Raw genomic sequence first — 12,983 nt, forward strand, 5'->3', positions numbered from 1 at the left:
TATTATTTTCAAGGACCAAGAGGGGATGACAGATTTGTCGCACTTGCCTGAAAATTATATCGAAGCTATGAAAACATTAACAATGGTGAGTGAACAATATTATATTGTCTTTATCATGTTGTAGTTTAATTAGAACTTTTTCAAGAAGATAAAGCAGGAATTGCTCCCACAATAATCTTCCTTGTCACTTCTGTTAAATGTTCGTTATGTTTTTTTTTTTTTTTAAGCAAAACATCTAAATTATAATTTATCAACTTTCTGAAATTAAATATTTAATATAAATGATATATCCGTGGCCGAGTTCCTAATGATTTAGAGCACCCATCTTAAAATAAATAAAACTATGGGTAATTATTAGTAAGAATTATTTCATCATTGCTAGGAATGCTTTTATTTTTTGAATACCTTTCAAATCTATGGTAGTGCTCTTCATAGCAATACTTAACACAAGCAATGAGGCTCCAGTGGGCTACAGAGTCTTACTTTCAAACCACCGCGCTATCAGTGAACTGAATCCGCTTTATTCTTTCCTTAATTAATGAATTATAAACAAACTTCTTAAGAATAATGCAAGAAATTTTAAATTTCAGGTGAGCAGTAATGGAGAAAGTATAGATGAAAATGAAATAGCACCTAGAACCCGGGTATTAGATGGTGTGAAAACAGCATTGAGAACCCAACCGCATAGTTTTGTGCAAGGTTTCTTAGAAGCGGATGGACTACCAGTTTTACTGAACTTGTTGCAGCATATGGATTATCCAACTGCCCAATCTTCTACGCACACTTCTCTCATTGGCTGTCTGAAAGCGTTAATGAACAATTCGGTAATGTATAGATTCTATTTTTTTAAGTTAATCTTTTATTATGCATTGCTCATTTCGTTTTACTTACATGTAACAGCATCAATGACTTTTGAACCTTCTAATACTTATACATTTTATTGTACATTATTTTATTTTTAGACGGGGCGAGCACATGTCTTAGCGCATCCTACTGCAATACAAACAATAGCTCAAAGTCTCGGCTCTGAAAATATTAAAACTAAAGTGGCTGCACTTGAGATTTTAGGAGCAGTATGCTTGGTACCTGGAGGACATAAAAAAGTATTAGACGCAATGACACATTATCAAGCATACTCTTGCGAAAGGTCTAGATTCCAGGTATAATGGACATTTTTAAAAAGACGTATATTAGATTCATTTTGAATTGAGATGGATTGTTTTTAAAAAAGTAATTTATATAATTTTTCTGGTTCTAAAAAAATCCTTGTGTTGATATCTATTTATTAACAATAGCAATCAAAAAATGTTTGGCGGTGTAAATCTTTTTGCAGCTTTTACATTATTTTATTATTTTATTGTTTATACTGTTTTAGGGTATTATAAACGATCTAGACCGATCAACAGGTATTTACAGAGATGAAGTAAACCTAAAAACTGCCGTAATGTCTTTTGTGAATGCGGTACTAAGCTATGGCCCAGGACAAGAATCTTTAGAGTTCAGACTCCATCTTAGGTATGAATTTCTTATGCTTGGCATACAACACGTTATACAAAAACTGAGGAAACATGACAATCAGACTCTTGATAGGTAAGTTTAGTTAATTTATAAAATTTAAATTGTCAAACAAATTTATTAAAAATTAATTTTGAAATGGCTATCAATTTTTTTTTTTTATGTATAAACAGGCATCTGGATTTTTTTGAAATGTTGAGAAAAGAAGATGAGAAGGAATTAGCCAGGAAATTTGAAATGGTAATATTGTTGTTTAAAAATGAATAACAAAATCAAAATTAAACACTTAAACTCAAAGAGTTTACCAACTAAGTAAAATTATATTTTATTACTTCTTTCCAATTTCGAGAATTTTCTTGAGCTCGTTTTTGGACTTTGTCGGCAACCTCTTTGAGAACCTCACTGCAAGTTTTAGGAAACATTGTCTTTATTACATTCCTTTGATTGCTTTTTGAGTTTACAAACCAAAATATAAAGAATATCCTGTAACAAACCTCCCTTTACATACCACTTATACCATTATTAAATTAATTATTATCCTATTATAGGAAAAAGACGTGGATATATCCAGTGCGACGGGCATGTTTGATGTGATCCGTCGTAAGTTGAGTCATACAGCTGCATATCCACACTTCCTATCCCTACTGCAGCATTGCCTACTTTTACCCTGTAAGTGAATGTTATAGTACAATTAAGAAATTTATTTTATAACATTTATTAATTACAACATCAATCTTATAGTGGATTATGGAAGTCAACCTCAACACTGGCTCTTATTTGACAGAATACTTCAACAGATAGTAACACAGACTGAAAATGGAATCAATCACGACGTTTCTCTGCTTGATATTAATGTTAAAGAAATAGTACATTTGTAAGTCGTATTCCAAACAAATAAATATTATAGAATTTAATGTACGTGTATTGTGTATTTAAGTGAAGAATTTAGTTAATACAAAAAAAAAACTTTTAAGGTTGGCCAAAGAAGAAGAACTGGTTGCAGCAAGACAGAAAGCTGAAGAACTTGAAAAAGAAAATACAGAAATGGCTAACAAATTGGCTAAAAAAGAACAAGAGTTGGATCAGAAAATACAAGAAAAGGTAAATAAATTAAATAATCTGTTAGTATGGTACTTAAAGTAAACCTAGAATCAGATAAAATAAATTTACTGTGTGCGATATTTTATATAATTTAGAAAACGATGTCCTCAGTTAAATAAGTAAAAAAATAATTTCTAAAGAAAAAGAGAATTTACAGGAAGATCTTGAGGCGAGCGTAGCCCGAGGTAAAGAACGTTTGGAAAAAGAGACAGCGGCACATATTGAGGCCAGGCAAAGAGTTTCCGCGTTGGAGGATAGAACATCAGAACTGGAAGATAGATTGGCACTTGAAGAAAGAGAACGAAGAAGACTCGAAGCGCTTCTAAGTGAAGGAAGTCTTCCTGATGATGCAAAGGTAGGTAGTTTAGTTCAAATTGTTTTAAAAAGAAAGAAATTAAAAATATTTACTTTTTAAGAGAATTTCGATTGAAAATTTGCAGGCTGAAGGATTGAACATGGTAAACGGCCATCAGCATGGTCCCCTGGGAAGTTCTGCACCGCCTCCACCGCCGCCTTCGGCACCCATACCTCCTCCCCCTCCTCCGGCACCTGCAGCTCCGCCTCCACCGCTTCTACCCCAGCAACCGAATCCCACAGGTCCTCCAGCTCCTCCTGCAGCCCCACCAAGACCAGCCAAGAATGTACCTAAACCTTCGAATCCTCTAAAATCTTTCAATTGGTCCAAATTACCTGATACAAAACTGACAGGCACTGTCTGGTCGGAATTAGATGATACAAAATTATATAACGCAATGGATCTTGACAGCATTGATAAATTGTTTTGCGCTTATCAGAAAAATGGAGTAGCGGTTAGTACCTCATATAAATACATATAATCATTTTTACTACATAGTGCTACTGTTTAATTGAACGATCAAACCTGTTATTTAAAATCATTATATTAGTAATTGTTTAATTTCATGATTATAATTATATTGTACCCGATAAATTTATGTTCTGTCGGAGTCCTGAAAGCTGAATTGATTCCTACATTCAACCCCCTTTTATTAGCTAATTTTTTAAATGTAAGGCTTACATTTTTTAAGGGAAAATTATTGGTATAATTAATTAATATTTTATTTAAAGAACGATGGCTCCATTGAAGATCTAAGGCAGCTAGGAAAAGGTAAATCCAAAATTCTTTCAGTCATTGATGGTCGAAGGGCCCAAAATTGTACTATTTTATTGTCCAAGCTCAAACTTTCTGATGAAGAAATCACAAAGTAAGTGAATATTTGGTAATAATTATAATTGTACAATACATACGCGCTTGTATTACATTATAATTTGTGTGACTTCAATAACTGACATAATTTTACTTTTTCAGGGTAATAATGAGCATGGATTCTCACGATGAATTGCCACCTGATATGGTGGAACAACTATTAAAATTTACACCAAGTTCTGAAGAAGCAGCCCTGCTTGAAGAGCATTCAGATGAAATTGATAGTTTAGCTAGAGCCGACCGATTTTTGTATGAAATATCAAAGTTAGTACCTTTTTTTTCGTTTCTTATAGTCAGCTTTGAAATTATAAATCATCCATTTAAAAAATTACAGATATAGGAGAATTTATTATAAACATCACTAATACAGTTAATGAAGCTGAATTTAAGTCTCACACTGATTTTTGTCTTAATGTTACAGAATACCTCATTACGAGCAACGTTTAAGATGTCTTCATTTTAAGAAAAGATTTTCGGTTTGGACTGGTGAAGTTGAACCTAGGATTAAAGCTGTTATGGAAGCATCCAGAGAAACGGGAAGGTCGCGCAGACTTCGCAGAGTGTTAGAGTTGGTATTAGCTTTAGGAAATTACATGAATAGAGGAGCTAGAGGGAATGCTTCTGGATTTAGACTAGCTTCACTCAATAGATTGGCTGACACAAAATCAAGCCAATCCAAGGGAACTACTCTTTTGCACTATCTTGTGGAGATTTTACAGAATAAGGTAAATACAAACTGTTACAAGTTGAAAATAAAATAAATTAGTACTAATAAAGCAAAAACTAGGAATATTTTACGAATTTTCTCGCCCACAAATCGCTTATTTTAATTCATTTTTAGTTCAAGGATGCACTTAAATTGGAAGAAGATATGCCACATGTTAAAGAAGCTGCGAAAGTTAGGTAATATTCTATTTTAAATATCAAATGTAAAAATGCTGCATACCTCAACTACATCCATGTTTGAAGTAAAGGAATTAAAAAGAATTTCTTTTTTACTTAGAAAATAGATAACACTATGATACTCTTCATGCATATGATTCATAAAACTGCTGAAATAGTGAAATGGCAATGCTAATTTTTTATTTTAGTTTGGGTGAGCTAGAAAAAGACATGGCACAGCTAAAAGCAAATTTGAAAGAAGCTGAAAGAGAATTGGAATTTCAACGGTCCCAACCTGTGGTTGCTGGTGATAGATTTCTCCCAGTGATGAAAGAATTTGTGGCAGTAGCAACATGTCGTCTTACTGAACTGGAGGATATGTTTCATGACATGAAGACTAGGGTATGTGAACTTGTGTTTTTAATCAATCTAAAATAATTCATTATGAAAATCTGAAGAGAAAATCATTCTTGGGAAATATTTCTTAGCAAAGCAATCAGATTTTTTCCTGAGGAGGGAGTCCGAGAAGTAAATTTGATTATTTTTCATTTTAAAAGCTTTTTTTTTTCTTTCATTTAGGATATGTACCAATCACATTCTTAATGAGATATTTTCATCATTTCTAACAATATTTTTACAAAATAGTTAAAGAAGTTATTGCCAATTTCAGCTTATTATTTACTCTTTTTTTTCCTTGGATTGGGTGATTTTATTTGCATATATTTTATTATTTCAGTTCGATCGAGCTGTGAGATTGTTTGGTGAAGATAACTCATCTGTGCAGCCAGATGATTTCTTTGGCATTTTTGATGCATTCCTAGTTGCATTTGGTGATGCAAAAGCAGACAACGAAAACAATCGACGTAAGAAGGAAGAAGAAGAAAAACGAGCCAAACAAGATGCTGAGGTATTTCTTTAAAGATTGCATAAGTGGATATTATATAAATTGATATATTTTTATTTTATTTTTTATTGTTTTTAACTTTTAAATGGACCCAAAAGCGAGCTTATTATCTTATTTCCTGTTACACATTATTAGTACACCGAACCAAACAATGAAATAATATAAAAAACCAACTCCATTGTGCCATACAATGTGTAGGTATTATTAGTTTCAACTTTATTTATCTAACAGAAGTAGTACTGATTTCTGAGTGTTTAGAAATTTTTCTTTAATTCCTAGAAGTTTCATTTATACTACTGATGGTACTAGTAAGTAATAATTATAAATACATTTTTTTACAGTTTTCTAAAAATTAAGGAAAAGTACTATAAGGTAGAAAAATCAAAACCATGTTTAATGCAATTTCAATTTACCAATGTCTTTTGAACATTTTTAGATTCGACTAATATGTAAAAAACGACTGGACAGAGGATTGACAATGTGTCAAAGATATAGTGTAGAACTTGAATTCGAGAAACTTTTAGATCAGAAAAAGTTGCAGATATGTGAAGAAAATATTGGTTTACACAAGTCTAATGTCGCAAATAAAACTAAAATATAAATGAGCAATGAAAGTTTTTTTTAAAGAAAAAAATTAGGCATAAATTTAGTCTTAAAAAAGTATTTTATTTTAGTAAAATTTTAAAGTCAATTTTAAGAAATATTGCAAAATATATGTACAAATATCTAACATATCGAATTTTAGTCTTAGCAATAAATATAGGTAAATGTTTGCGGTTGAAGCGGGTTAAATTCGTATAGTTTATGAAATTATTTTGATGTAGATACTTTATTATATTTTAAAAAACTTCCATTACTTTGTTTTTATAGAAACTCCCTAATACTGCTAAATCTCTGGTTGCCAGTTTCGTTACAATTACTTTTAGGAAATGCTCAAATATGCAATTGTTAATGTTTAGTTATTTGTGGCGCGAAGACTATTGGTCTCCTTCAATGTCCTAGCAGATCCGTCCTGAACGTAGGCTAAATTTCTCGCACCCCTTCTTATGCTGTTGACCGGTGGTACTAGCCTCAAATTTGTTGCAGGCATCACTGCTGGGAATATTTTTTTAAATATTGGTAATATTTTAATGACTGATAAGAACGAGTAAAGAAAAAGAGAAATATAAAATAAAAAAGGTTGGGTTTATTTCTCTTTGTACTTTAAAATAAAGGATTATTGTTTAAGCAGTTGCGAAGGAAGGAAATGTGTTCTATTTTATTATATTTGAAAACTGTATGATTGAACTTAAGGTAGAGTTTACAGAGCCTATAATCCACTGCCAACTTACAGTAACTTCTACTTGAAGAAACTTGATTCAAGTTTATTAAAACGTCTTTTTAATCTATCCTGAAAATACGGATTTATCCTAGGAAATATTTAGAAGTAGAGTCGGCATCTAAAGTTAGAATTAAATATCTCTTTGCTTTATACATTTTTAAAAAAATATTCGCTTCTCTTATATAAAAAAAATTGTGATTTTGATTTCTAAGTTGTCGATTCTTCCGCTACTTTTCACCAGAAAAAGTAGAAAATATTTATTTTCCTTTTAATCGAAATAAAATAAAAATTGTAATGAAATGAACAAAATCAGATGAAGCAGCTGATCAAACTAAGACGTAAAAATGGTAACGCGACTACTGGAAGTAATCCTATATTTCCACCATCTGGCAGCTGTAACAAGACGTGGCCCAACAGCGCTGAGATTGATCAATGGGACGTTATATTCTGAAGGAGAGTTTTTCATTCATAAGCAGTGAAGGAAAATTGCCTACGCCTCAGCAGTTATCAATTGAGGTTGTAACTATGAGCTCTTCCTAGTTACCACTGCAAAACACACCGTTTGTGATTAGTTCAACAAACGGGCATAAACCACATGCAGCAAATTACAAAGGGAGAGCATGGGTTCACAACATTTTTAGGAAAGCAAACTGTACTCATTCATAAGTCTGTAAATTTAAAGAAAAGATAACAATTATGTTATGCAACATGGTGGTTTTTTGGTGGAGGGTCGCTTGCGCTCGATTTTGTTAAGAACAACAACACTTCACCTGTTTCGCACCTAAAGAATGTTTTTTGTTACACTTGCAAATTCTATTTTATAATTTATAAAAAGCAAAACAATAGAGTCATTTTCGATGATGCACCTCATCTAGCCAGCAGAAAACAAAAAAAAAAATATTTAGATTTGGCCCAGTTTTGCATTTAAGCAGAAATCATAGTTAGTTCAATGAAGTTTTTCTACTTGCCGCTTCTAGGTCGTTGAAAAATCACGGAACCTACATTCACTTTGGGTGTCTTGAAGATAAAGTTTGTGAAGGTTATTAATTACTGCTCGGCAATATGTAACTCAGTCTTTGTGTAACGCATTATGATCCGTAAACACAGACATACTAATTGAATTTCAATTTAAATTTGTATTCACATGACGTCGAACAAGATTTCATAATATTTATTAAGTAAATCGCCAATTTCAAAGGACAATTATTTGTTCTCTGTAAATGTTATCTACGATATTAAATTATCCCGGAGTTTAATACCAGTTTTCATACTCTTAGCTGATTTCAGCATTTTACATGTTGCATGTTATATTTATTGTAATTTTTATTCTTTTCAGCTGTTTTCATTAATTTATTATTACTGGTTAAAATTACACATTTGATAATGGACTAAACTAAGAAAACCGGCATTGAAAAAAGAGATAATTTCAGAAGAAAGGATATACTTGAACTTGAATGTGATGACTTTAATTCAGATGTTTGTTTGAAGCAATGAAATGAACATAGAGGAATAAAACGCTCTCTCAATAACTGTCTCTTTTACATACTCAGAAATATTCCGATATTGCTATAATCTATTTATTTAGATTATGATCTGCAGTTTATTAAGAATTCCAGTTTGCACATAGACACATTGTTATTAAAAATGGTGGCATAATTACACTTATGCTAATTGATACACTGTTTTTTTTTAATTATTGTATTAATCTTATTTTCTATGGAATGAAATTAATCAAGACTCAAATAAAGAATCCGAAAATGTATTTGATTCTTTGGTGTACACTTGCAGTCCTAGTAAGAACGAAATTTCGACCATACTTAATAAGAAAATGTAAAGTTTATTTGTTTTTCTTGAATAATTGAATGAGTCTTATAACAACACTAAGAATACCATATTGTTTTGCTTTTTTTGATTACCTCAGTAATCTTATCTAAATTTTGATATCTTCCCGGACGCCAGTGTCTTATTGATGAAATGTAGTAATGGTGTTTAATTTGGTTTTCAGATGAAGAAACGTACGATGGAAAGAAAGAATTCTAGAACAGCCGAAAAGAATGGTTTAACAAGTAGTCCAGGCCTTAGAAATGGAAGCCTACATAATGGCAGTGCCAAAGGTGAATTTGATGATCTCATTTCTGCATTGAGAACAGGCGATGTATTTGGCGAGGATAAGATAAAAAGAAATAGAAAATCGAGACTGAATTCATCACCTCCTCGACGTAATAGTTTGAACAGAGAGGATAGCCGGGAACGAGTCATATCTAGGCTACACTAACGTCAGTGATCTGATTGTACACCTGTGGTTTATGCCTTGCTATAATCCATTTCAGTGTTCTGTATTTTTATTTTATTATGAAAGTATTGCACACTGGCCTGTCAGCATCACATAAAAGTGAAAAGTCTAGTATCCCTGTTTTGTCTTTAATTTTATTTTTTTCTCTTATGTGTACAGCAATTTCTCGAAAATATAAGAACCAAAGAAACGTTTGTTATTATATGAGGGTGAATTTATCTTTATTTCAATACAAAAAGAAATGTATCCCCTTGGAAAAACCGGTGTTTTCAGTTTTATATATACATAAAATTAAATGTTTAACAAAAAAATGTGATAATTTTTTTTAAAACTATAAACTTAAATTGCCACAATTTTTCTTCAAGGATTGGAAAGTAGTTGGGGGACCAAAATATGATTAAAGATATAAAAATAAAATCTGCCATTCTAGTCTTTGTTTTCATTTCTTTCTTTTTTTGATTAAGGCTTTTACTTCCTCGTATAAGGGAATCATTTTCACCTCGTAAGATTTATGAAAATAAAAAAATCGCGCTCAGTTGTAGACTGATTCCGCATAGTTAAAAATCAACCTTAACACTAAGCTAACCTACATAGAAGCCAGTGATAAATTTAACCATTCCATGAAGTGTGGGAGGTCATTTGCTTTTTATAAAACATAAGTATAGGCCTAATATTGTTTAAATTTGTAATTTAAGAATGGTCTTTGTTTTACTTTAACTTAAAATTGTGAATTTTTTAATATTAAAGACACAAGAAGAGGGTATTAAAACTGCCCTAGAATGTTGTCAATTAAATTAAAATAATATGAGGGTTTGAGCACGATTTTACTGCCCAGCTGAAGGCCTTCTCCTGGCCCAAACCCACCGAAGGACTTCTCTTTCTTTGATTTAAAAAAAAAAATTATGTTCAGTTTAAACGCATATTTTTTAAAGCCCGCTTTTGCTTCTTAATCTGTGTCTTCTCTTAAAGATTAAATTTGCATAAACCCACAAGCATTGCGTCCGATAGTTTTTTTAATAGAAATTATTTATATTATAAGACAAATTATATATGAAAGTATGTAGAGAATTCCTTATAAAATCTTAAACAAATTTACATACACAATTTTGAAATATAAGAAAATAAAACGGACACCTCCCACGTACCATGAATGTTGTGCTATATTACTAATTATTATTTAGTGAGTAGGTTTTATTAACAAATTTTTATAAAATTATATATATATAATATATATGTATATTAAGATTAATAATTTAAACAAAATGATAAAAACAAAGATTCACTGTATAATGGACTGAAATGTTAATTGTTTTGTAATTTTTAATAAAATAGTCATCCCTAATATTGAAGGTCCATATATTGTTTAATTTTCCTTTTTGTAATTTTGTACATAACTTTTTCTTTTGTAGGAACTTGCATATTTGTAATAACTGTTATATTTTATAAACAGAAAATGAAAAACAAAAATGCCAGAAGTTGAAATGTGAAGAATTATAAATTATTTCTGTATATTATGGAAATATATGTATGTAGAAAAAGAATAATTAAATTCATTTATTCTATTTAAGTCCCTTGCAAAGATTTTTTTTTTTGTTATAATGAACAGTACTCATAAATAGCTGCAGAGTCAATTATATTAAAACTGACCGTTTTTGTTCTGCGACAAAGTAAACAAACTTCTTATAAAATATTCAAATTATCCGAAAGGATGTGTTAGAAGAACATTTGTCATTCATCACAGAATATTTAGGGCCTCTTAGGCTTCATGCCTACTTAAACCTAGCAGAACGTGACAACCGCGTAAAGTATGCTTCATTAATCTTTTTGAGTTGTTAATATTAATTCAGTTCACAGACTGAGGGATCTTTAAGAAAAAATTAATTACGACATTTAAAGAAAATAGTTGTATGTAAGCATTCAATGTACTCATACTTTCCGTTAACTTATTTTGACCTAAACCATGGTTTTAGATGTGATGTTAGGCCAAAATGGAATATCTAATTAGGACTTACAATTTTTTCGTTTAGAGATATATCCTCAGCAATACACACAAGCGTGAGCCAATTTAAATAGAGAATGTAAAATAAATAGTTTCCTATTTGTATTTTCTATAAAAAAAATTGTAGAGGATATATTCTGGTATTTTTCAGGCGGGCTTTGCGTCCAACTACCAATTATGTATCGTGGACAGAGGCGATTAGCAAACATACTTTACTGCAAAGTTCTCATATTGAACATTAAATAAAATCCAAGGTCTAGCCCGGGAATCGAACCTAGTACCACAATAAATATTAGCTTTGCAGGTTTCGCTTCTAACCGCTGGTTATTATATTTATATCTGCTGATACGTTCTGGTATGTTTTCTTCTTCTTTTTATACTTAGATTTGGAATGTACATCTGTTTTTAAAAGCCTCAAATTCTTGAATCTTTTTAATTTATCCTTCTTATTATTCAGAAGAAGGATTTATATCTTTTTCCCATTTTATGCTCTAATGGGGGGTGTTTAATTGGTTCAAATTCAAAAACATGTTTAATTGCTAATAAAATGATATCTTTAAGTTTCTGGAAAAGAACTTTTTTAAAAATGTGCCCTTCAAAAGAAATTGGTAGCCAAAGATTAGTGTCAATGGTTCACTTATATAAATAAACGGTTACTAAAACGTTGCCAATTTTAATGACACAATTGGCATAAATTCGCTTGGCAAAGATGATCTGTATCTAAGTAATCCTGGAATTTAGTTATTTATAGAAACTTAGATAACTTCAGTTGTTTTCAGAAATTAATTTCTAGGTATTACTTAAAAACGAAGAGATATATTTCTCCTTTCTTCATTTGTATTTATCACCGGTTTTTTTGGGGGGGACATCATCATTTTGTATAAGTTGGGGTGGAAATAAAGCAAAGTCGAACAGTTAGATGTGCTTCAAATGATATTTTAAGTAAGTTAAAATCTATCGATCGAGTTACAAAAGTAGTATGCCTTCAAACACACGTAATCAAGATAAAGTAGAAGAAACTATTACAGCGTCTAAATATTAAATCTTCTGTCATCAAATCTAACAATATAAGTATTCTCAGCCTTATTAGCTTTACAAGCTGTTTAGATAACTTTACCATTTTTTTTTATGGAGGGTAAGGGATTTGACGTTCATTCACGACAGGTGGTTAGTAATAACTTTAGTACGATAGTTATTATTTCTGTTAAAGTTGACAATACACTTATAAAAAGTATAAAGTCGCACTAACGGCTCTTTGCTCAATGTTGATGGCGTTTCTAAAAACAATTATAGCTATGTTTGTGATAAATTTTATTATTCCAACTTTAATGAAAATTAGAGCGTCCATTTATAAATTCCCAAAATCCTATTTATATTTATCCTGCAAAATCACATCCTGTTTACCGATTTACCTTAAATTTCGAATTATAGCAATGCTTTTAATATAACTTAAATATGTGGGTGGGAGAAATTAAACTGTTGAAGCCTAACACATCAGTTTCTTTAGAGCCTCTAAAAAAGAATTTTCCGAAGAAAAAGTTTCCAACAAATGTAATAGACATTTAGTTGGTTATTATTGTAAGATGTTATGAGAAAATTAAGGAAAATTGAAAGGTTAACTGACTTCAGCCAAAAGCGTCCATTGTAACAAAAGGAAATAATATCAAGCTTGAGATTCCTACACTTTTTTAGTTTTTGAGATATTTAGTTCTCAGACCATGTGCCAAATACTTGTTTTTCGTG

The 12,983-nt window shown here is 31.0% G+C and overlaps 1 protein-coding gene across 9 annotated transcripts in view; it reads left to right on the top strand.

Annotated features, from left to right (window-relative positions):
* The window catches only part of DAAM (disheveled-associated activator of morphogenesis-like protein), a 189,109-nt gene extending 178,524 nt beyond the window's left edge, over window positions 1-10,585 (top strand). For 8 of the 9 annotated variants that reach the window (XM_074124838.1, XM_074124836.1, XM_074124835.1 and 5 more), the window contains 17 exons: window positions 14-85; window positions 591-824; window positions 963-1,160; window positions 1,376-1,590; window positions 1,689-1,755; window positions 2,064-2,184; window positions 2,257-2,389; window positions 2,490-2,616; window positions 2,774-2,971; window positions 3,057-3,425; window positions 3,703-3,839; window positions 3,944-4,105; window positions 4,263-4,566; window positions 4,683-4,744; window positions 4,933-5,125; window positions 5,460-5,630; window positions 8,954-10,585. In XM_074124838.1, the coding sequence (XP_073980939.1) occupies window positions 14-85; window positions 591-824; window positions 963-1,160; window positions 1,376-1,590; window positions 1,689-1,755; window positions 2,064-2,184; window positions 2,257-2,389; window positions 2,490-2,616; window positions 2,774-2,971; window positions 3,057-3,425; window positions 3,703-3,839; window positions 3,944-4,105; window positions 4,263-4,566; window positions 4,683-4,744; window positions 4,933-5,125; window positions 5,460-5,630; window positions 8,954-9,223 (3,033 nt within the window). In that variant the 3' untranslated portion in view covers window positions 9,224-10,585. Of the gene's footprint in view, window positions 1-13; window positions 86-590; window positions 825-962; window positions 1,161-1,375; window positions 1,591-1,688; window positions 1,756-2,063; window positions 2,185-2,256; window positions 2,390-2,489; window positions 2,617-2,773; window positions 2,972-3,056; window positions 3,426-3,702; window positions 3,840-3,943; window positions 4,106-4,262; window positions 4,567-4,682; window positions 4,745-4,932; window positions 5,126-5,459; window positions 5,631-6,063; window positions 6,242-8,953 lie in introns of those variants that run through there. The other variant, XM_074124842.1, reaches the window with a different exon arrangement.
* The last annotated feature ends 2,398 nt before the right edge of the window (window positions 10,586-12,983 follow it).

The sequence above is a fragment of the Rhodnius prolixus genome, unplaced genomic scaffold (genome assembly GCF_049639745.1).
Source record: "Rhodnius prolixus isolate KJV_2025 unplaced genomic scaffold, Rpr scaffold_3, whole genome shotgun sequence".
Lineage (NCBI taxonomy): Eukaryota > Metazoa > Arthropoda > Insecta > Hemiptera > Reduviidae > Rhodnius > Rhodnius prolixus.